The sequence below is a fragment of the Hyalella azteca genome, unplaced genomic scaffold (genome assembly GCF_000764305.2).
Source record: "Hyalella azteca isolate HAZT.00-mixed unplaced genomic scaffold, Hazt_2.0.2 contig4464, whole genome shotgun sequence".
Classification (NCBI taxonomy): Eukaryota; Metazoa; Arthropoda; class Malacostraca; order Amphipoda; family Hyalellidae; genus Hyalella; species Hyalella azteca.
This window is the reverse complement of record NW_025934678.1, coordinates 71,415-96,750: the sequence shown is the minus strand read 5'-3', so window position 1 is coordinate 96,750 and position 25,336 is coordinate 71,415. Positions and strand designations below refer to the sequence as shown.

At 38.0% G+C, this 25,336-nt stretch overlaps 1 protein-coding gene across 1 annotated transcript; it reads left to right on the top strand.

Moving 5' to 3' along the window:
* Positions 1-614: 614 nt before the first annotated feature.
* LOC108665956 lies at positions 615-23,491 on the top strand (the record flags this gene model as incomplete). The annotated part of the gene is made up of 5 exons (XM_018152762.2): positions 615-671; positions 1,280-1,460; positions 2,692-2,720; positions 20,835-20,891; positions 21,342-23,491. Coding segments are annotated over 5 exons (1,629 nt in total), but the record flags the coding sequence as incomplete, so codon positions are not given.
* Positions 23,492-25,336: the final 1,845 nt, after the last annotated feature.

Genomic DNA, 25,336 nt, shown 5'->3' with positions numbered 1-25,336 from the left:
CACTGATGTATCAATGACGCACCACCGCCGCGCAGTATGCACCACTGATGTATCAGTGACGCACCACACCGCGCAGTATGCACCACTGATGCACCAATGACGCACCATCGCCGCGCAGTATGCACCACTGCTGCCTACGCAGTATGCACGCATTACCACAGCGCACGATGTGTCACTAATCACGATATGTACGATATGTACGATCGAAGCATCACCGTCGCAAGGAATATCAACGTTGACAGCTCTATATTCTATGAAGCGTCCTCGATATGTTCTGAGGTTCATAAGAAATTGGAATTAAATCCTTACTGGAGCTGATTCACTCAGCGTAAGAAAAATGATAGACTTACTCTTACAAAATTGTCATCTTTATTTAAGGCTTCTTGCAGTTTCGAATAATTAATTGCCATCTATTAAATTGGCAAATCCCATCAATAATAGCTACACTTCTATTTTTTGTAACACTCATTGCAAATTATTAAACACACGCTTTTCTTTACTTCATGTCTAAACCTATTTTCGATTCCCTTCAATTAATTTCTGATTTCCATGAATGCGTTTTCGAAATGTTCCTTAAGAAACAAACAAATTTAACTCCCATATTATTTGTGCAGGTCCTGACGCTGGCCGGCAGTGAGGTGGCCCTGAAAACCTACGCTGATGCGCGGACTGTGAGTACACTGTTAGAAAAATTACCGTTAACGGTATTACCGGCGTTTCAGTGACCGGTCGGAACGTGAAAAGAAACATCGCGTCGCCGTTTTTATTCTAATTTTACACTAGAAAACCGTAAAACATCTGATAATAACGGAGAAACCGTTTATTTTCACGGGGCGACCGGTCACTAGAACGCCGGTGGGACCGTTTTTTCACCGTTTTTTCTAACAGTGTATTGCAAAGTAATTATGATATGTGACTTGAAATTAGTGCTAATAGTGGTCATTATTCTCTAATTATCACAGTTTTGGACAAATTTAAATTAATCTACGATTATATCACATTCTTCTTAACAATTTTCAAATTTTAAGCCGCATGAGATAATTATACGTCGGCAACAGGTTTCAATGAGTTTCATTGCTTCTCCCGTTGTTGCAATATCATCTTGCGGTAATCTATAGAAATTTGCTAAATATAATATGAATTTTTTACGTCACATCGGTAGGCGTTAGAACGACTTTCATAAAAAAACGATTATTTTCGAGTTGTGTGGTTAAGAGCAGTTAGAGTGCGGCCTATTCTAACAGACAAGTTCCTGGTCATCAGTCCAACTCGTCCTCAGGGTGTGGTGGTGATGCTTGGGCTGGCGTCTCAGGCCTCCGACCCTCCGATGCAAGGCGTGCAGACAAGGATCAGCTCTTCTTCTTCAGCTCGTCCACCGAGATCTGACATTCCTTTCTTCTCTTCATCATCAGCAAACGCTCTTCCATTGAGTATGGTGACAACCTCTTCTTCCAGCGCAAGTAACTCTCATGTGATGATGGCGAATTCAAACAGAAACCGCCATCGTCGTAATGCCCTAAATTCATCTTCTAACAACAACACTGAGATAAGCAGGACATTTCAACTTTTAGATGAAGGTGCAACGAAAATCCAGTTAAGTGAACGATACAGAAGTGTATCCTTAGTGTTAGGTAATACGGGTTCTGGCAAAAGTACTTTTGTTCAGTGGATCGCAGGTGACAATGACAAGTTGATAGCAAAAGAAGTAAGTGCAGGTACCGGAGAGTACCTCATTGAGGATGGCAATAGAATTGGTAATTCAACTTTATAATCCATGACAATTTTTCCGGAATTGGTAGCCCATCCTGCAACGAATTCTGCCTTCTACGATTGCCCTGGATTTAGTGATACAAGAAGTACTAGAATGGAAATAGCTGCATCTTACTTCATTAAAAAAGTGGCAGATTATGCTGAGCGTGTCAAATTGATCTTTGTTGTTGATTATTCATCGGTTAGGAAAGGAGTAACCCGACACGATTTCAGGAACTTTCTAAAACATGCCACTCATTTTATCACAGATATTTATAAGTATCAACGAAGTGTTGCCATCATGGTAACAAAAATTGACAATTTACCAATTAAAGTTGATGGAAAATATCAATTACCACCAGATGAAAATATTATAGGAGCCATTGGCGATTTTCTTGAAGAGGACGTGAAGCAGTGGCTAGGGAAGGAGTTAGCAAAGTCTCTTTCAGATGAAGATAAAAAATTTTGCATTCAAGCATTAAAGTTAGTAAACGTTTCACTGAGCAAGGATGGTGAACACTATTCGAGAATAGGCATCTTCCGAAGGCCAGACGAAACGGGCCCTTTGAGTAATATTAGCGTTTTACAAGAAGGGAAGAAACGCATAGAACAAATATTGAAGGAATACCTTGAGTTCACTGCTACCAATGATGGTGATTTTGGCCATATTATATCTGAGAAGGCTAAGCTCGATATCAGGGCACTCGAGGATGGAATTCTCGACCGTGTTTTAATTGTCTTATCTCGGTAATGTTGCTGTACGCATGCTGGAGTATTACAAAAAGTTGGTAGAAACAATGCGGAGGAAGAATCACTCATTTAGTACACTTAATGATGCCGATGCTGCAAATCCATCAGAAGCTCGATCCTTTTCTGACCGTCTTAATGATGGCCATATGCGAACGTTAAACCTAATACATGACGTTAATAATGTATCTGCAGACCAGTTGGCAGAGAAGATCAGCAATATCGTAACTGCATTGGACATTTATGGGTGTACAGAGGCTATTCAGAGTATTTCGAAGCAAGAGGAATATTTTGCATTTCTGAGAGTTGCGAGCGACAAATTATTAGGTACTCGGATATGGGGTAACTTGCTGCAGCCCGTTGAAACCTACCTCTTGGGCTCCAAGGAAGAAATTCAGCAGGATATCAATGATGTTACAGGGAAAATTATCGATCAAATGCGAACTAATATATCTAATATTGCAACAAACATTAAGGAATATTATCAAATTAAAATGCGCTCCGTGGTAATTCAGCAATTACCAGCTGAAATAAACTTTGGACATGCTTTCATCATGAACATGAAGGAAAAGATAGAACATTCAAATACAACACAAGACTTATCAAGACAAATTACAAAGGCTATTTCAGATATTTATTTACCTTCAAAATCAGCCGTAACATAAACCATATTTCTAGACATGCAAAGTACCTAACGTTTTTACAAATTATAAGCATCGAAATGTTAGATAAACCTTCACCATCTCATTTAATAACTCCACTCAATGAAACAGCAACATACCTCAAGAAATCTCAAGGATGGTACGAATTCTTGATCAATTTGTATGGAAAGTTACCTACATATGACGAACAAAAAAACATTGCGGACTGGGGACAAGATGGTAAACAGCAGGAAATAACAATAACGCGACATAACTTCAGAAGAATTATGGAAAAAATAAAAGAATTTAATGTACCAGGATATAATGAGGTAGCTAATATAGAGGCTGATGAGTTACGCGTGGAGGAATTGGGAAATGTAGCGAGACTGACGCTAGACAGCCGATTGCATGCCTTGAACCAATCGAATAAACTCACAATAAAAGGAAATTACATAAAACTTAGCAAATCAATTGGGAAAATTGGGAATAGCAAACCAAATAGAGTAGAAATATTTGGTCTCAACAAAATATTCATTGACGTAAACCTGACCAAAGTAGTTGAGAAGCTGCAGCTCGTAATGATAGCCCCGACATGGGAGGTAATAGGGCGTAGAACAATAAACTTGAGTGGGGCTGACGCTCCGCCACATAATCCACGTAAGGCAAGTAACGGCAGGAGTGACGGGGGGCGAGGAGCTGACGGCAGGCCTGGCTTACCTGGAGGACCAGCTGGGAGTTTCTTTGGCGTAGGCACAACATTCTTGAATGGAAATATGTTGAGTATTGTGGCTAATGGTGGGAATGGTGGTGATGGACAGGATGGTGGGAATGGTGGACGTGGTAGCGATGGTGATTCACCTAGAAGCGATAGTCAATATTATGAGGATAATTATTATTGCAGTGAACTCTGTCTTGGTGGCCGAGCGGAAGGTTTCGAATGTAATGCGAATGAAATACATAGTAGATGTGGAGGGGGTTGGGGAGCCTGGGCATGCCGCACTGTTTGGGAGATTAATATTTACGGTAAAGGCGGCACAAATGGTGGAGATGGTGGGGATGGTGGACGAAATAGATAGGGGGTAAATCAGGTGATGTAAAGTTAATTACGCTGGATAACTATTTAGGGATTCCAAGTACTAATAACAATGGAAGAGATGGAACAATTGGCGAAGATGGTAAAGTTGCAGCTGGTAGTAGGCACGGACATTCCATTTATCTCAAGTGCATTCATGTAGATCCGTCATTTTCATCCGATTTCGATGTTCGGATATTGGAAGAAAATCGCGTATACGCTCAATCTTGAAAAAGAGGAAGGAATGGAGCAAACATCCAGAACCCAGAACCTGCGACCTTCATTGATAATAAAGCCGAGATTATCAACGATTATAAAAGTTATGTGAGAGAAAACTTCGCTGTTGATGTCGGTGGCCGCATTAGGAGAAACGATCTCATAAAATTTATCCGTGAATTGAATACTAATAGTGATATTAAGCGCATGTATGATACGTCATGACTATTAGGGGAGCTCCGAGGCTTAGAGAGACAGTATCATCGGTTACAAAAAAAGAGATTCCATAGTTTTTTATCAATCATTATTAGATAGGATAAATGAATATGCTAATAATCCAGAAGCTAACCAAAGATCCATGGAGCATGATAAGACCCTCGCCTATATGTATACAGCTGTCTTAAGCAAGTTATATGATTTAAAAAGTGATTCAGATACTTCATTGGTCATAGAAATAAACGGGTACCTTGATATAGTGATGACCAATATCAATAATTTTATTCAATTAAAGGAAAAATATAAAATGGTTAACACAATAAATAATTATAAGAATCAATATATAGGTAAAATAAGTTTAAAAATTGAGGAATCTAAGCGTTTCATCGACGAGGAGATTACACCAGCTATTGATCAAATACATGCGCAAATAGATGATAAAATAGAGCGTCTTCTGAATGAAACAAAAGAACTGCAAAGAGAGGCTGAAGAAAAGAGGGTTGCGTTACTTAAGAAAAAGAAGGAATTAGAACGGACGGTAGTCCTTAGAGGGTTGTTTAGTTTTTTTAAAAATTAAAGGGCAAGTAGCAAGTTTTTTTAGGACCGGCAGGTGCGTTCATTGGAGCCGCAAGTTCCATAACGGAAGCTTTCGTTTTAGACGACCAGACCGCACATCAGCGACCTCTACCATTACCTGCTGGTGTAACGGCTGACGTAAGGTTATTTGAAGCTCAAGTTGAAAATATCAAGGACATTAAAGTGGCGAGGAATAATGGAATATTAGACGAGATAGCTCATGAAATTGATCCACATCCATCGTTGAAGGATGTTCGTGACAGTATGGAAAGAAACAAGCGCGAGATTATGGAAATCCGCAATCGAGAGGGAGCTGTGAAGGGCTCGAAGAACGGTCTGAAGACCACGTGGCCAAAATTAAGGAAGAACTAAAGGCAAAAGAACTTGAACTAAAGACCAACAAAACCATTGATGAAAAAAGAGCCGCTAAGGCATTAGGTGCCATTGCTAACGTTCATCGTCTGATTCAGATTAGTACTATGAGCTTGGACATTTATAGTAAATTTAAAAGTGATCAAGCAAAACTTGATGCGGTGAGTAATGCTATTCAACAGGCAGAAGCAAGGCTCCAGAGTCTTAAACAATATGAAGATAGAATTTATAGTACAATAAAGCCTACATTAAATAACATAGAAAAAATCTCAAAGAGGTAGAAAGTACCCTGAGTACAAAATCTCAGGTGTCGCTTGACGTAACCAAATGGCAGGTGCAAAGCACGCTCAGAGACATAAAACTATCCATGCGCCAAGCAACCAAAGGGTTTAAAGTAGATGATAACTTGGCAGGTTGCATTGAAAAGTTGGAAGAATCCATGACCACTTTAATCCAGATATATGATCGCATACAAGACTACCAGGAACAACAAAACTTAGCTAACTATATTGCAGCCGTCGCCGCTTACCATGGTCCTGATGATATTGATCAAACTGAATTAGAAATACTCATAAGGTCTAACCTTATAATAACGCAGTGCGAAACAGCTATTAATGCAATTAATGCATTCAAGCAGTGGGTGTTTCCGTTAGCTGGTCATTATCTGGAAAGGATTATGTTGCCATCTCATTTTGCGTTTAATAATAGTAATATTGAGCAATTACCTACAAAGGCTCTAAAATCAATAGAGTATATAAAACCACGAGTATATGAATATATGCCCTGTCAAAATTTTCGTGCCGATTATGGTCGTTTTAGAGGAACTATATTCGGCTTAGGGGTGAATCAGGAGCAAGTCGGCCACGTAGGGTGTTTTGCTTCTATTTACCAGCCTCTTTTGGAAGTCAATTGCCCGGTAGGCCAAATCTGCGTAATATGCTTAAAAAGAGCAGCTGGTCAAGCTTCGTCATGATGCCCCTGGTCAAACGCTGATGACGCTATCGCACGATGGGGCTGATCAGATGCTGAACAAGGTAAAAGCACGAACAATCGAAGTTCCCGCCATACGGGGGTATGTGGGGGTCTACCTCCCGCACCCCCATCCGGACAGAGCATACCGTTGCAGCAATTGAATAGGAAGGCCGCCAAGGCGCCACTCGCCAGTTTGAATCGAACCTTCAATCGATCAGTATGTAGTGAAGAGTGCTCATTGCTCAATGCTTATCGAAAAGGTATAAGCCTATTATAGTTTTGTCTCATTCAGAGAGCTTTAAACAATTTGATGCTTTCAGAGAGCTTTAAACAATTTCCTTAAATTATGACGTATTTGACTGGAAAATTNGTTTGCCGTGAGACCAATCGGAGGTTTTCACCACTACCAAAAAACTGCCGGGCGGCACGTAAAATGACGTAAAAGAGTCGTAACGTAGCCAACATACCGTAAGTAAGCCTCAAACCAAGTCAGGAAGGCATAGAGCAACTGGCTGCATACCTCTCACCTGGCTGTCATGATGGGCACTAACTGCTTTGGCGACAGCAGGCTGTATATATAGTCCCGCCTTTGAATTAGTCTCATAGGGATTACTGAAGGCCGCCCAGTACCGCCCCCTGTTCCACGGTGCGTTGTGTATGTAAAAATGCATGTAGAAAGATGATACTGGTACCGTTACACGCGTCAGAAAGTAAGCATTAAGATGAGCACAAAAACCGGAAAACGCCAAAATTGAAAATTTTAGGGTAGCCGGTCTCCTTAAAAGTTAGAGCGTAACCTAAGCTGTTATTAAGATATTTTTCCAATATAATAAGGTGGATCGTTGTATGTTTGCGGCTGCGGCATTGCGCGATCGTATAATCAATAATGACTAGTTGAGAGCACTAGGTGAAAACAATATCGTTATGTCTTCTTCATTTCTTCATTGTGTGTACAGATTAATTGAACTGAAGGGTGTGATTTTTAAGAGTAATATTGTTCAAAATTTCCTCCTGAGGCTGTACATTTGAATATTATGAACGTGTTAATAATTGCGGTGCAATATTCATTAGATGATAATTTATCAAACTGCAGACCAATGAAGATCTCGGGCTTTATTTTGGATTTGAAGAAGACTACGGAGACAGAAAACATCAGTCGTGGTTTGGTCGTAAGGAACATTCACTTCTATTTCAATGTGGTTGATGTTATGAAGTAGATGTAATCTAACATGTATTTGTCAAATTTTTTGTGTGTATTCCAACATGATGCTTGGCCCCACAGAATATACATATAGGCTATTCGGGCGACTATCCACGCTACTAATCGTGTCAGGATATTACCAGAAGCTTGTTGGAGAATAGTAAGACATTGCAAACTTTGAGGAAATGATATGAGCAAAAACTGAATTCGGTGTCTTGAACTGATTCATCTTAATTTAATATGAAAAGGATTTTCTACAATTTCGAAATGAGAGTCGAGTGTGAGTTCTATGTTCTAATAAGCCGGGAAAACAAACAAATTTGCGCCGCTCTTGATATGTCAGCCTATAGGAATAGCATGGATACACGAATAGAATAAATTGATGACAAGTCTGGTTATTGTTGAAATGTAACTTTTTGTCAATACCGTTGATATTCAATTGCTCATGCTCATAGAATTGGTCTACCGGAGGCTCATGATTATGCAATCTCGGTTTGGCTTCATGATGCTTCTCAAAAACACAGTTGTAATTCAAAGGGTTCTCCCGAATTGTTTCAATTGATACTTATTCTATTCTACTATTTAGACTTTTGATAAGTAAAATAACGAAATTTGATTGATGTGAATTCTTAAATATAATGATAATAGGTTGTGTTTTAAGACAAAATTGTTTAATAAACTTGTTCGTTATGGAATAACTTGCTGGGTTTGAAATTATGCGTTGGTTTCTCTAGCTTAATTAAGTTCTTTTTATGCATGTTATTCAATGTAATAATTATGATTGTACGTGATTATGATTCAGTATGATCTTTCATTGGAAAAAATATGGAATCGTATCCTTTTTATGATCTATTAGATCCTCAAAATAGTGGGTTCAAGGAATACGATCGATAGGAGACCCTGAAGCAAATAATTTGAAGATTCGAAATGGGAGGATGAGTTTTTCACGTCAATTTAAATTTATAGTAATTCATGCGATTGAAAACGATGGCTGTGAATAGCCCCAAAAAATTAGTTGGTGTGAGTGGCTTGCGTGGACGACGCTGAGTTGACAATTTATAAGTCCTGACAACGTGAAGTCAAGGTGTGTTCATTCAACGGTAGACACATGTTGTCTATAGGAAGACTTGATTCTTAAAAAGATACAGACCGTGCAGTGGGCAGCTGGCACGATCGTACTGTAGTGAACCTCCTATGAACTACAGAGGCCTAATCGGCCTAAGCTCGTGAGCCAACACCTGTACCTCGAATACTAAACTTGGTAAATATTGTAAAATGTTTACCATGTAAAATATGTAAAATTATACCTTGGCGAGGTCATTACGGTTGAAATAAAGTCTGAGGAGAGCATGTTCTTCTTTTAACTAACCCAGCAGAACCTATACCTTACAATACTTCTAAGAATCATGTTTGTCATGCTTATGTTTTTCAGCCATTTGATTTTTGTCTACATTGCACCGATCATTTATATAGAGATATGAACTTTTTTATGAAAAGGAAATGCGCTCAAAGTGACTAGTGATAAGAACCCTTAATACCACGTTGTTGGCGGAAGGCATCAGACCTTTTATCACTCAACCAGTCTGTGTTTTAAATCATTATTTTTCAGTAACGTCTAACTCAATTTAATTATTTCCATTTTAGTTCAGAGTGATTTACTTACACAACTAACGACAGTCGCGTTCAATTCAGTTCCGCCATTTAGTACCTAGCAGCCACTGGCATTCCGTGTATTGTGTTAGCCTGGAAGTGCAAACCTTGGTAAGTCTGCTCTCCAAAATCGGAACAATATTTTATTACTTCGGTTGTCATTTATCAGATCAATAGTAATTTCTGTGTAACTGTTAGTGTCCTTGCTCAATATGCACTTCACTGCTGTTAATGTTTCTGTGATTATGCTTGTGGTATATTTTATCCAAATTTATTCTGATCATTTGAATAATTTTCTTGTGTGAATTAATTGATTGTTTCTTGGCTGACGGTCACTGTTTTAAATGCATATTAAATAGTATTTTATATTGCCTTCTGGCATTGGTTAAGAGATTAAATTATTTTGCTTGCAGTGAATTCTCTATTTAGCACTAGGGTTATTCATGTTCCATTTATTTTTCTTGCAGTGTCACTTTCACTCTAGTGTCTAGTCCTACCCTGTGCTCCCTATAAACTAAGGTTTTGGCCTAGAACAGCCAACAGTGCTCATAACCCTTATCAGTGAAACTGCCAGTTAAATCCCACTGATCAATGTCACACTCTTCACTTGTTTCATTTGTTTTGCTGTACTATCCCTAAATATAATTTTAATAGAAAATTCTTTCATTTAAAGTTTAAACAAGATTAATAGCTTCAATTGTTTAACTCTGAAGAGGACAACGGGTTTGTTCCACCCGCTAGCACGGTAACAACGTTGGAGTTTTGCGCTTAGATTGAACAGTTCTGTATCTAGAGTTTCCTTATTGCTTTCGCTATTAAATTATACCGTGGGTGCGTACAACTTTCATTCACAACCAAAGTCGAAACAACTGAAAGCCTGTACGGTCGACTACATGCAGGTTGACTAGAACAGCAGAAATTCAGCGATGTTTTGTTCTGTTATTTAATAATTATTCATACAATGATGAGCAGAACTTGAGCATAATAAATGCCAAAGATGTAATTCAAAGATCAGCAGAGGATTACGGGAACGAGTAAATAAATAATGGCATCAATTCAGATGGCATAATGGCATAAATTTGCATACACAAGTTTGTCGTCGCTGTGCGGGGCGTCAGATTCCCAAGAAATTGGGCTCTGCATGAGTCCCAAATTTAAGAAGAATGATCACCGTTTCTCCTCTAATAATGGAGAAACTGAGAAAAAATACAATGAAATTGCCGCGTGATTAGAGCACTACGCTGCAATTGTTCAATTATGTACCTGGAGTTTCTTCATTGTTTTTGGCATTAAATAATATCGTGGTCTTGTAAAACTTTCATTTCAGCAATCAGAAACTTAGTAATATTTTAGTCTGAAATTATTATTTATTCTAATGAAGATGTGAAGACCCTAAATAGGAGCTGCCAGAGAAGTGTTCTAAAGATTTTGAGTTTTACGGAAGTATATGTAAACAAAAGAAGGTTAATTACATCAATAAGATTTAATTTATCACTGAAATATAGATTTGCACAAAATTACTTTCCGGTACCGTGAGTATAATAAAAGTTCACATATATCAGAACCCTTTATAACTGTATATCTCTGATATAGCTGATATAGACCGAGGTGGAGATGTAAGCTGTACTCCAGCTGTACCTGAGAAACAAAGTAAATGCCTTTGCCCTGAGATGAAACCTTAACGCCTTTAATTGCCCTGCAGGGTGCCTGTTTGTAACTTTTATCAAGTCTGGCACGCGCACTAAATTATAATCCCCGAAAACATTTCCTAATTATTGGCTAAATTATTTAATTGAATTTCTACCTGGAGCTGTAGCTAATGCCTTATCAGCTTAGGCGGCATTAAGCGACTTAGATTGGAGGGACGCTGGCCGAGGCCGGCATAAAACCTTCAATACTTCGGTCCCGTATTTCGTTCTAACCTTAAAAACAGTGCCATGAGTTAACACTAACCCGGGCGACCTTTGAACTTCAGCTTTAATCTTGCTTTCAAATCTCGTTCAAATAAAACCACATAATCGCGCACCCAGAAGCTTTGAAAGAGCACTTATTTTATAATAAATATGGTGATGTTTCATTACGAAAAAGTCTATTTTGTGAACATTTGAGATTTATGAGATATTTGGTTAAACGTTAACTTGATTTGATTAATAGGTAACGGAGAAGTCACTTTATTCCAGTATATTGCCGGCTCGAACCTATCACTCTGGTTCTTGCCTTCTTATGAATGGGGGAAGGCCTATAAACAGCGGAACTTCTGAAATAGCCTACTTCGCTAAGTGTCTTTCGTTGTCGATGCAACGAACATTCAATGGATGTTCAGCCTTGAAAAATAAAACTTTTCCGCATTAAATTATTTTATTCCTTTCGTTTGTTAGGGTGTAATAGAGGTTTGTTTCCTGCTTTGAGAAATTCCCTACAAATATTTAGAATAATTATTCCATCGGACCGTAAACATAAATTCATCACTTCAAAGCGAGATAAGCTACAAGCATTAGAAGCTCAACTGTTTTTATAGCTGGTACAATTTTAGCCGTCACATTTCATTATTAATGCAAGTATTTGCTGTCGAGGTAATTGTTTGTGCATAATTCTATGGTAGAAAACAACACTGTTTCCTTTAGTCTGGGACCACCAAAGGTGGTTATGAGAGTATTGCCATTTGATGTGTATACCCATCACGTACACGATGTATACCAATAAGGATGTAATTTTATAGTAACCTATCCCTTTCATGTTCTAACAGTGTACTCATAGCAAATTGTTTGTAATGTGACTCAGCAAACTCGTTTCTACCAAACATTAAATTTATAGAATCCTCCAGTGGCCAGTAGCTCAACTTATCCTATGCAGTATTACTTAGCATATGTGACCTGTATTTTATAAAAATTTTGGTGTTAAGTTTCTCATGAAAACACGAATATAAGTAAGTCACTTCCTGATAACTTTGCATCGTTTTATGTGTAAATTTCACCTGACTTATCAGTGATATGAGCAGTGATGTTCAAGTATTATTTACTGTTACATTATTTTCTATCTCATCATAACGCAGAGTCTGAAAACTATGTGCCGCATAATTGAATCCAGTTAAACTCTTCTGAATGATCTTGACATGTCGTCATTTCCTGGCAATTTTCCCCCATTTATAACGTGTGTTTGTCTTTTCTGAAACTGATTTCCTGGCTTACTGCATAATCAACATTATTGTGCGAATTAATCTAATTGCCTATGAATTTTGAATCAATTACTATTTTAAATTTCCTTTTGCGTAACTTAATCAGGCAGTTTGTACTGTATAACCCTGAGCGGAACTTTTTCTTGACAAAATTTTTTCATGTTTGTGTTATACTTTGGTAGAAATCCGAATACATTCTCGAGCGCTTTAAATTGCTCAGCCGTTGCCGAATAATGTTCAGAAGAATTATCCTCAAGACTAATATAAGTTCTGCCTTCTTACGCAACTCTGGTTTGCAGAGCACGTCATGCGAAGATGGGCTCAATATAAGGACTAAAGTAAGAAGTCTGTGTTTCATTGAACCATCTGCGTTTGTCTGGGAAAGACACTCGCGGGACAAATTTCTTTTTGGTAGACTTAACACATGCTTTAATGAGCGTTGGCATTTATGCAACTCAACTCTCTTTCCTTAATTTCATTCTCTCTGCTAAATTTTGAGATAGGACAGAAGAACATTTTAGCGTTCAGTATCTTCATTTGCCTCCTAGGAGAACCCATATTGAGATTTACATCGTAAACGCTGTAAAATCTATTTCCCGGTGCTCGCAACTAAGATGAATATTCTGCATGTTTCGAGCAGCGCTATCTAGAAAGGCCAGTTTAACTAAAGGTCGTGAACCGGCAGATCTGACTGAGTTAATTATGTTGCCTAGCATCACAGATCTGTCCTTGTGATATCCTATTACTAATGCGACCAGGCAGCTGGAGCTAAACGATACACTTAGAAGCTTTAAGGTGAGCGCCACCCACTTTGGTAATTCATATTATAGGTATGATGAAAAATTATACCTTATAAGCAGTCTCAGCCAGAACATCGAATATTCATTTGAAAAAGACGTTAATGGGGTACCAATACATAGAAATCAGGTGTATAATAAAATCAAAGCAGGTGATTTCATGCTTAGTCCATATGCCATGTGGAGAATTCAGTTAATACAACTCAAGCATGCGACTAAATTCAATCAATTGATAATATATAAAGATGAAGCTGACTTGGAGTTAGTAGGAAGCGGTTGGTATGTTACCAATAGCGCTGGAATGCCAAACCTGAATGTCGAGAAGTATTATAGAGCAGAAGAGGATATGTTGTTTATTGACTATGATGTGTAAGGTCCATATGAGCTCCTAGAATTGGATGATAATGTCGCATAACGTTTCACATTTTGAAGATGTAAGACTATTAGAAACACGAAATCAAAATAAGGATAGAGAGAAATATGGTGCAATGTTACACGGCCAACCTGGTCTTGTCCTGCTGTATTGCGAGTGCTCGGGAGTCGATGAGCAGCAGACAAGTTGTTGACCGTACAAGGTAGAAAGCAAGCTACCTAATTCAGCAGATATACGCGAGGGCTTGGTAACAATATTTCTAATACACTCATAAAATAAGGATTATTGTTCAAATAAAACGCACGTTTAGCCCTTGTGTGGTAAAGGTTTGACCCGTCAAATGACGTATCAGAGCTACATTTGCTCTATCCTCGTGCTATGGGTAAGAAAATGCCAATATTTGAAGAATTTGACCCATTAATGTTTCTGCGTGCGCGCTAGGACTCTAGTTCATATCTTGGCAACTTTGACAAGGTTGACCTCGGGACTGTACTGCGTCACTTGGTCCTTGGTATTTGTTTGGGACGTAGCAGTCTCAGGCCACGATGGATAGCCGCCTCTGATTATCGCTCATCCGCCCTCATTAGGGCCACCTGCTGTACGATGCTGTTGCTTGCTTCTCGCCGCTGGTAGTGTTGCAGGGGAGGTCGATCTGGGATTGTGCCCATCAACACGTCTAGTTGTTTCTTGAAGGTCTCAAGAGTAAACTCCCCCTCTCTTAGATCTTTTGGTAGGACGTTAAACAGCCTCGGCCCCGCCACGGAAAGTGATCCTTCCCACTGTGATTGAAATCTAACTGCAGATGTGTTACGTAGTGGGGGGATCTTGCACAGTCTCCCTCTTCTCTCGTTGTGATGTGTCTCAATCCTGAAGGTCTCGCTCTCGGAATTTGGTGTAAATATTTTAATTTAATATGACGATTCCTTACATTATTATGATTTAACAGACTCTGACGTGTCACTACTATAGTGAACGGGTGAGCCAGGCTAGGGCAGAATCTTGTAGTGACTATAGAGTACCGCTCGGGCCTGACTGGGGCAGCAACTTGTAGCGATCCGAGTACCGTGCAAGCCAGGCTAGGGCAGCAGCTTGTGGTGACCAAGTGCAGCATGATCCAGGCTAGGGCAAAAAAATTTTCTGAGCCCAAGTACCGCGCCAATCATTAATTGATGAACTGCTTTTATTTCGAGGTGATGTTAACAACGAGGAGAGCGGGATGATTGTTGCATTGGTCGCACTGATTAATGGAATTCAAGCGATTAGCAAGACTTAATGCTTAATGATAATTGTAAAAGATAGATAACGGCGTTCAAGTGTAAACATAGATATATTCTAGCTTCATTTTAGTTGTGTTATTATGGAATATGTATTCATTAATGAATGTAACTGCATGTGTGCGTGTTGTTAAAAGTTTGAGCGTAACCTAAACTGTTATTAATATATTTTTTCTGTATAATAAGGGGGATCGTTGTATGTTTGCGGCTGCGGCATTGCACGACCGAATAATGACTAGTTGAGAGCACCAGGTGAATACATATCGTGATGTCTTCTTCATTGATTCATTGTGTTCAGATTAATTGAACTGCAGGGTGTGATTTTAAGAGGAATATTGTTCAAAATTTCCTCTTGAGGCGTTGCATTTGAATATTATAAACGTCTTCATAATAGTGGTGCAATATTCACTAGATAATAATATATTAAGCTGTAGATCAATGAAGATCTCGAGCTTTATTTTGGATTTGATGAAGACTATATATTTTTATATATTCGGAGACGGACAACATCTGTCGTGACTTGGTCGTAAGGAACATTAATTTCATTTCAAAGTTGTTGATGTTATGAAGTAGATGTAACCTTTCATATATATGTCAAAGTTTTTGTGCGTGTTCCAACTTGATGCTCGGCCCCACATAATTAATGTATGGGCTGTTCGGGCACGTATCCACGCTACTAATCGTGTCGGGATATTACCAGAAGCTTTTTGGAGAAATAGTTAGGCATTGCAAACTTTGAGGAAATGATATGATCAACAACTGAAATTTGATTTTTGAACTGGTATATCCTAATTATTAATTAATATAAAACGAAGGGTTTTTTACAAATTTGAAATGAGAGTCAAGTGTGAGTTTATAGCGGGATCTATTGGTCCCGCTATAAGCTAAGGCAGTGCGAATAATAGGGAAACCTACGAGTAATTAACCAGGCGGATGTTGTGATCAATGTATTTGAGTATTGTTAAGTTCGCACCCCAAACGTTGGCGGACAAAGCTACAGTGAAATGACTAGTAACTGAATTTACGAAGAAAGAAAAAGTCAATCTCTAAGAAGTTCGGATGGTTGTTAGACTGCTGACTATTTGAGGAAAAAAAATAACAATAAAATATATAACGAATATCGATGTCCCTACAAGTTCTATGTTCTGAGCAGGGAAAACAACAACGTTGCGCCGTTCTGGATATTTTGATATGTTAGCCTATAGGCATAGCATGGATACATGAGGAGCAAAAATTGTTTGAAATATTAAGGCTTGTTATTGTTGGAATGTAACTTTTTGTCGATACCATTGAGATTCCATTGCTTTTGCTCATAGAATTGGTGGCTTAGCTGATGGTTCTCAAGAAAAATGGTTGTTGTAATTTAAAGGGTTCTCCCGAATTGTTTCAATTGCCACTTATTCTATTCAACATTTTAGACTTGATAACCACAATAACGAAATTTTATTAATGTTTCTTCCTATATACAATGATTATAGGTTAGTGATGTAAGAAAAAAATTATTTTTTAAGCTTGTTCCTTGTAGATTATCTTGCAGCGTTTGCTATTATACGTTAGTTGTTCTAACCAAATTATGTTTTATATAGACTTGTTTTGCAATGTGATAATTATGATTTGTAATTATGATGCATTGTAATTTATAATTTTTAAAAATATGAAATCGTATCCTTCTTATGATATATTAAATTTACAATATAGTAGGTTCAAGGAATACGATCGATAAGAGGCTTTGAAGCAAAAAATTGGAATATTCGAAATGGGAGGATGAGATTTTCACGTCGATTTAATTTTTAAATTTATACGAGTTCCTGCGATTGCAAACGATGGCCGTGGATAGCCACAAAAGTATGGTTGGTCTGAGTGGCTTAATTGCGTGGACGGCACTGAGTTGACAATTTACAAGTCCTGACAACGGGAAGTCTCGGAGTGTTCATTCAACAGTGAACGCATATATTGTCTATAGAAAGATTTGATTCTTAAAAAGATACAGACCGTGCAGTGGGCAGCACGCACGCTCGTACTGTAATGAACCTCCTATGAACTATGGAGGCCTAATCGGCATATTTAAGCTCGCGGGCCAACGCTTGTACCTCGAATACTAAACGTATACCTACGGTAAATATTGTAAACCTTGTAATATAAGTAAAATTATACCTTGACGTGGCCATTGTGGCTGAAATAAAGTCTAAGGCGAGCATGATCTTCTTCTTTGAACTAACCCAGCAGAACCTATACCTTTCAATACTTCTAAGAATCATATATATGTTTGTCAAACATATGTTTTTTAGCCATTTGACTTCTGTCTACATGGCGCCGATCATTTATATAGCGTATGGACTCTTTGTGCTTATATAGTGAAGAAAAGAAAATGCGCTAAAAGTGACTAGTGATAAGAACCCTTATATCGCATGATGAGGTTTTGCGCTTAGATTGTCAAATTATATATCTAGAGTTTCTTTATTGCTTTCGTAATTAAACTATACCGTGAGCATGTAAGACTTTCATTCATATCAAAAGTCGAAACAACTGCAAGCCTGTACGGACGACATCAGGTCGACCGTACATCATCAGAAATTCAGTGATATTTTATTCTGTAATTTGATAATTATTCATACAATGATGAGCAGAACATGAGCATAATAAATGCCAAAGATGTAATTCAAAGATCAGCAGTGGATGACGGAAACGAGTAAATAAATAATGGCATCAATCCAGATTGCACAAAGGCATAACTTTGCATACACATGTGTTCTGTCGCTGTAAGGGGCACGAGAGTCTAGAAATTGGGCTCATGAGTCCCTAATTTAAGAAAAATTATCTCCTTTTCTCCTTGAATAATGGAGAAACTGAGAAAAACTACAATGAAATTGCCGCGTGATTAGAACACAGCGCTTCAATTGTTCAATTATGTACCTATAGTTCCTTCATTGTTTTTGGTATTTAATAATATCGTGGTTTTGTGAAACTTTCACTCATAACAAACATTTCATGCATCAAAAACTAAGTAGTATTTTAGGCTGAAATTTATTATTTATTCCCATGAAGATGTGGAGACCATAAATAGGAGCTGACCAAGGAGTAAACTAAAGATTTTCAGAGTATTACGGAAGTATGTGTAAACAAATGAAGATGACGTCAATAGATTGAATTTATCACAGAAAAATGTCGTGTATTTGCACAAACATGTTTTCCGTCACGGCGAGGGGCCTGAACTTCCACATAAATCAGAGCAGCTCATATATGTATAACTCTGATATAGATAGAGTCGGAATTGTAAACTGTACAACAACTGTACATGAGAAGCCAGGCACACGCCTTTGCCCTGAGATGAAGCCTAGATAACTTTGCTCCAAGATGAAGTCTAAATGCATTTGCCCTAAGATGACGCCTAATTGCCTTTGCCCTGAGAAGACGCGACGGGTTTGACAATGCAAGTGCCGCGTTCACGGAGGCGCGTCTCGCAGAACTCGCGATGCTCCGTGGACGCACGAAACTCGTAGGGATGAAGTCGAAGAGCTTGACGCCGAACTGACGCTGCGTACGTTTGATGTTCAGGTAGAGGCGGTCTTTGCGCGTTAGTTCCGAGGATTAGTGTAAGAATAGAGGTCTTAGATATTCTGCATTGTTAATGGCAAAAGTGAGGGGATCATACGTATTTGCAGGCAAGAAAATACTCCGATTCATAAAACTCTTATTATCTGGAACTGATTACGATTTCCTTCAAAAGGTGATTTAACCGAGCGACTCAATTCTTTAATATATTGGTCATTAATCTTTTTAGTATTTAGAAGTGGCATGGTCATCACTCTCCTCAATATATGGATTTATCAATGTCATCACTGCACTGTCATCAACAATTAAATGTAGCATATTGTTATTACTCTTCTAGGCATTTAGAAACAGCATTGGCATCACTCTTCTCGAATAAAAGTGATAATAATGCAAAAAAAGTTCACTCATCATTTTGATACAGATAAATTATGTAAATGATTTAGCCAAATAGATTTGACCCCGAATAATCAAGTATCAGCCTCAACCTATCCTGCCTGCAGCGCAGTGCCGGCACTCACCCGAGGCGATGAGTCACGCAAATAAACGTAACTTTAGACAACATCCTTGAGGCGTTTTGATGACACCTTGCGTAATTTGTATATCAAATTATATCGGATCCATCTCGTGAAATGCTTATATATACGCCAATGTTCTGTAGCTGTCACTGAGTGCTGTTTTATAAATAAATTATTCATGAATCAATAATTCCTTCACTTCAGTAATAAAGACGGCTGTTCCTACCGGAGGAGCATTCGTAAAGTCATGAGCGCGAAAAATAATTTAGACTCACATATTTTGCGAGATTATTAAATCAAGAATTGAAGCTTTTTTATGTACATCAAAACTATTAATACAAAATTTACCGCGTGAATTTAACTCTCATAAACGAAACTTTATGATTGATGTAGCGTCGCATTGACGATTTAAATTATTTTCCACAGAGTTGATCACAACCTTAAGAATTTAGGTGAAAGTATCCATCTGACAAACAAAAACTAACACAGTCATTGCGAGCAACTCGACAAACAGGAGTTTCTTTGCAATTGGTAACTAAACGTATTTTTTTTTTTTTGCTTTCATTATTTTCTTCCTCGGGTTTTCGATGAAAATTTTAGGATAGAAAAATTAGCAGTTTCTTCAGCTTTGAAACGATGCAGCTTGACAAGCTATTTTCTTTTCGTCGAATCCCGAAACACTTAAATTAAGAATAAACAACATCGTTATCAAATACTGGCAAAAAATAGTAATGTGCTTCAATGATCAGTTCAGGAGGAGGGAGACTCGGAGACGCTCCTGGTGCAGGGCAGCGGCCCCGCCATCAGACAGAGGTGCCTGCAACGAGCCTCAATGACCAGTTCAGGAGGAGGGAGACTCGGAGACGCTCCTGGTGCAGGGCAGCGGCCGCCATCAGACCAAAGAAGTATCATCAGATTTCTCTGAATAAATCTTCATTGTTTATTCAAAAACATGGCTTAGTACGCATGGAAGTTGAAGCGACTCAACTTCATATTCATATTTTTCGCTTCTTCATTTTATATATAATGAAAGTTTCGTATTAGATAAATAAAAAATCCAAGCAATAAATGCATACCTAGATACATGCATTGATGAGACATACGTAGATTTCAAGTGGAACAAAATCACCGAGCATTGCGGGAGAAATTCGTATGAAGAGCCCGTACATCGAATTATTTTTCTGCATCAGAGCAAAACTGATATTTACAATGCAAATATTAAACGCTGTCTCTCGTGCACTGGTTGTAAATAAAATTTAGCGAAATGATAATAAATAAATACTACATTTTAGATATGTCTAGTTTAGAGGTTTTTAATGGAGATAATTAATTTACTTAATTAATTTATTGGAAATAAGTCTAGTCTATGAAGCGTCATCGATATTAATTTCGAGGTTTATAAGAGATTAAAATGTAAATTAAATCCTTGCTGGAGCTGATTCACGCAGCGTAAAAAAATGATATACTTTCTCGTAACATATTGTTTTGTAATCCTTATTTAAGGCTTCTTGCACTTTCGAGTTACTAATGGCAATCTATTAATTTGAGCAAATCCCATCAAAAATACGCTTCTATTTTTTGCAACACTAATAGCAAATTATTCAACATACGCTTTGTTTCACTTCATTTCAAAACCAATTTTCTATTCCCTGCAATTAACTTCCGAGTTCCATAACTGCGTTCACGAAATGTTTATTAAATAACAAACAAATTTAACTTCCATATTATTTGTGCAGGTCCTGACGCTGGCCGGCAGTGAGGTGGACACAAATACCTACGCTGATGGGCGGACTGTGAGTATTGCTAAGAAATTAGGGTAGGTGACTTGAAGATAAGGGCCAATTGTGGTACTAAACATTTAATTATCACAGCTTGGGAATAATTTTAATTTAGTCTACGAGTATTTTACATTATATTTGCAACATCTAAAACTATAAGCCACATGAGATAATCAAATATCGGCATCAGGTTTCGAAGAGTTTCAGTGCTTTTCCCGTACGAACAAATTTATTGCAATAACATTCAAAATTTTAAATGGTAAAGTACTTGTCATGAGTCATATTATGTCACTATTTAGGCTTCACGCATGAGAAATTTGTTCAATATATTTTTAGCGTCACACCTTTAAGCATTTGACCGACGTTCATAAAAAAAATAATTTTCGAGTGTTGCGCTTAAGAGCAGTTAGAGTACCGCCTATTCTAACAGGCAAGTTCCTGGTCATCAGTCCAACTCGTCCTCAGGGTGTGGTGGTGATGCCTAGGCTGGCGTCTCAGGCCTCCGACCCTCCGATGCAAGGCGAGCAGATGAGGACCAGCTCTTCTTCTTCAGCTCGTCCACCGAGATCTGACATTCAACGCCCGTCTTCATCAGCAAACACTCTTCCATTGAGTATGGTGACAACCTCTTCTTCCAGCGGTAGTAACTCGCAAATGGTGACGACAAATTCCTACAGAAACAACCAGCCCGTCTTTAAACTTTTGAAGGGAAAGGAGTATTACAAAGAGTTAGTAGAAATAATGGGTAGGAAGATCCGCTCATTTAGTATATATACTAATGCCGGTATTGCCAATACATCAGAAGCTCCACGTAAGGCAAGTAACGGCATGAGGATTTATGTGGGTCCCAGATTAGACGGGGAGCTAGGCTTGGCTGGAGGACCAGAAGTTGTGCAATACAATGGCGGTAATATTATGGCAGGCGCTGGGTATTCAGGCGATTCGCAACAGATAGGACCACAAATATGTTATAACGCAACTGTGTCATCTACTTCTGGACAGCAAGCTTACGTGCAAATGAATACGGCAATATCTTTTTCAGACTTAGAAAGCCAACTTAAGATATCTGTAGATATCAGTGGAAAATTTCCTATGTTTTCTGCAGAAGCAGGAGCAAGTTATTTAAGATCTGTACAGGATAAGGATTACTCCCTCTCACTAAATTATTATGAATATGCCACGAATAACGTAGGAGTGCAACTTGCAGGCTACGGTGAAGCAGCTCTAACTGAAGTTGGTAAAGGTTTTTACAATGGTGGCAAGAACCCATATTTTGGATTGTTATGTGGCGATAACTACATTACTTCTTATCAGCAGGTTGCATTATTGGCCATGGGGATTAACATAAAATTTAGTAGTTCTGTTGCCAAACAAGAGTTTGAGGAAAAGGCTGGAGCTACATTTGGTAGTATTATAAGCGCTGCAGAAAGCGTGAAGAATGTTGTGATGATGCAAGCTTTTCAGGTGGGAGGAGACCCTAGTCAGCTTTCCAAGATATTAAATAAAGATAGCAGCGGGAAGTACTATGCACTGACATGTAGCCTTACTGCGATGGAAGATTGTGTAAAAGCTGCTGGTGGTTTGCTGGATTATGCAAAAGAAAGCTTTTCAACACAGTTTTCATTTCAAAATAATACAGGGTTAACGCCTCTTGGTATTGCGTTTAGTCAGTACGCATCAATTAAATATATAGGTCTTGTTGCTCCTCCCTCTCTAGTTACTCAGGAAGTTATACAAGATCGAGATAGTCTGTTCACTACATTAAAATAAAATCAATACTACCAACAAAAACTCTACCCGTTCTTTAATCAAGGATACCCAGTTGGACTGGCTGCTACATTCCTCAACAAGTCGAAGTCAATTTTGTCTAAAGCAGATAGCAATGTACGTCTGTTAATGCAAGCACACGAAGGAGCTGCTGACTGTTTTACTTTTCCAGATCAGTGCCACAACATTAAAGCTAGTATAGATTCTCAGCTTCAAAATATTACAAGAAGTGATTTATCGTTTTTAGATGATATAAAATACTCAACTGTTACTCTAGGTGGTATGTTTTACAATACAGGCGGAGGTTTACCGACATCATGGTCTGCTGTTGTTATACCAACATCTCAAGACACACTTCATAACGTCCGCAGCGTTTCCATTACAGAAAAAGAATACTCATTTGATGTTGATGTTTATGTCCCAGATTTATTTGAATACGTATTTACCGGTAAATCCAGCAATGGGGTATGGTATGTTGGAACCTTATGTGATCAACGTGACAGGTATGACGATACAGCAAATTGGGAACATTGTTGGCCTAAAAGTGGATTTATTAAAAAGATATCACCATTTTTCTTTGAATCTTATGATATTGCCGACGATATGACGACTATGAATGCGTAAATAGCTTATAATATATGAAGAATTAGCGGTGAATGGTCTCAACAACATAAGCTGTGATTTTGTCTGGCAGATTTTGCATGAACAATTGTCGAGTTAGGCCAATTTCAAATATTTGAATCACAAAATCTCTGATAGGCATTGTCGACTTTTCTTGAGCTTTCGTCCACGATAAGAAGATTATTTTTTGAATCGACTTATCATCAGGAAATACATCCTGGCTTCTTTTATTTTTTTTCTTATTTACCTATTAATTGACTATATAACATTTGTGGTGTCTTTCTCTGGATATTGCTGGAATATTACCAGATTCTCCCATTATACCAGATTTTTGCGATATGTGGATAGTGTTCATTCCATCTTTCGTCAAAATGTTCTAGCGCAAGATGTGCTACATTCTCAGTACCAGAGCAATAAATAATCTTTAAATGTGATGCCAATAATTTTCTTTCCTTATATGATACATTCTTTAGACTATTTCAACTTGATGAACTATAAGCGGATGCTCAGTTATGGGCTAACCTGCACTTATAGCTTGAGGCATATCATAAAGGTTATCACTATATGCAATAAATATATCCTTTAATCCTAGATTATACGCGTGCTTGGTTCATCTAAGCATTTTCAGGATATCAATATCCTGAAAGTGCTCTGAACAACGCTATATCTTTATTAAGTGAGCTTTTAAACAAATTCATAATAACATAAAGATTAAAGACGTTTTTACCGTATAGAGATACATCATCTACATTTAGCACATCTGATTCAAGTGTTAATTTTAGATTCTCTTTGTCATTAGCGCCTTGAAGCTTTTTCCAAATACCGTATACGTATACCTGTGTTCAGATCTATCAAATTTATCTTCTTCTCACTGCTTTCCAGCGATATTGGCCTATATAATAGTGAATTTTTTGAGACTCTATTGTTCCGAGACTTTATTGTTTCATACTCTAGTCGTGATACAGATCCCTTCTTTCCATGCATGTTGATCCATCTGCTGCGTGCAAAGAGTATGTATAATAAATTCATATCAGATAAACTGCGTTACTGAACCTTCTTGCGAAGTTAAAGAAAGAACCTCTTTAATCTAACTTCCTTGCATATTCTATAAAATATTCATGAGAGATACCGTGATGAATTGTAAATCACCAATATTATCTTTATTCGGCCTCGCCACTACATGTAGTATAAACATACTTGCTGTAGCTAGAATTTCGTAAAAGCATCTATATAGGGTCTGCTGTCCAATGTTTCTTTGGCATCATCTTGTTTTGAATCATCATTGTTGCTCAATAAAGATTCGAGAAACTCAACATCTGATGATGCGTCAATACCAGAAAATAAGTCAGGGAGCCAATGACTCTCTAGTGCACTCAGATCACCTTACATTAAATAGTAAATAGTAAATCTCTCAGTGCAGCATTATCATCATTACTATCAAAAGGCAGCTCATCATAGAAGTGGAGCATGTCAATCAAATCCTCTGATGCGTTTATATTAGATGATATATCTGCTTTAATTAAAAAAAACAATATCTGTAAATTGATTTTATAGTAAAAATACAGCTTTCTGAAATTCAGATATTACAGCCTCTCCAAACATTGCTTGAACTGTTTCTTGATCAACGCCTAATTCAAGGTCTAACAATCTAGGCAGTATTTAAATGTTTTATTTCACTCGTTTAAGGATAGTAAAGTAATCTTCTTTCGTTAGCCTATCTTTGATGATTTGAAATAATTCCTCTCTATCTAATGGCAGATCTCGCAACAATATATGGGCAAGCGCACTACGCGAAGTAGTGCGTTTACATAGTAGTGCAAATAGTACATATTAAAATCTGGTATTCGCATCATGTGTTTCAGCTCAAGCCCTTTACGTATCATGTGTATCAGTTCAAGCCCTTTACGTATCATGTGTATCAGTTCAAGCCCTTTACGTATCATGTGTATCAGTTCAAGCCCTTTACGTATCATGAGTATCAGTTCAAGCCCTTTACGTATCATGAGTATCAGTTCAAGCCCTTTACGTATCATGTGTATCAGTTCAAGCCCTTTACGTATCATGAGTATCAG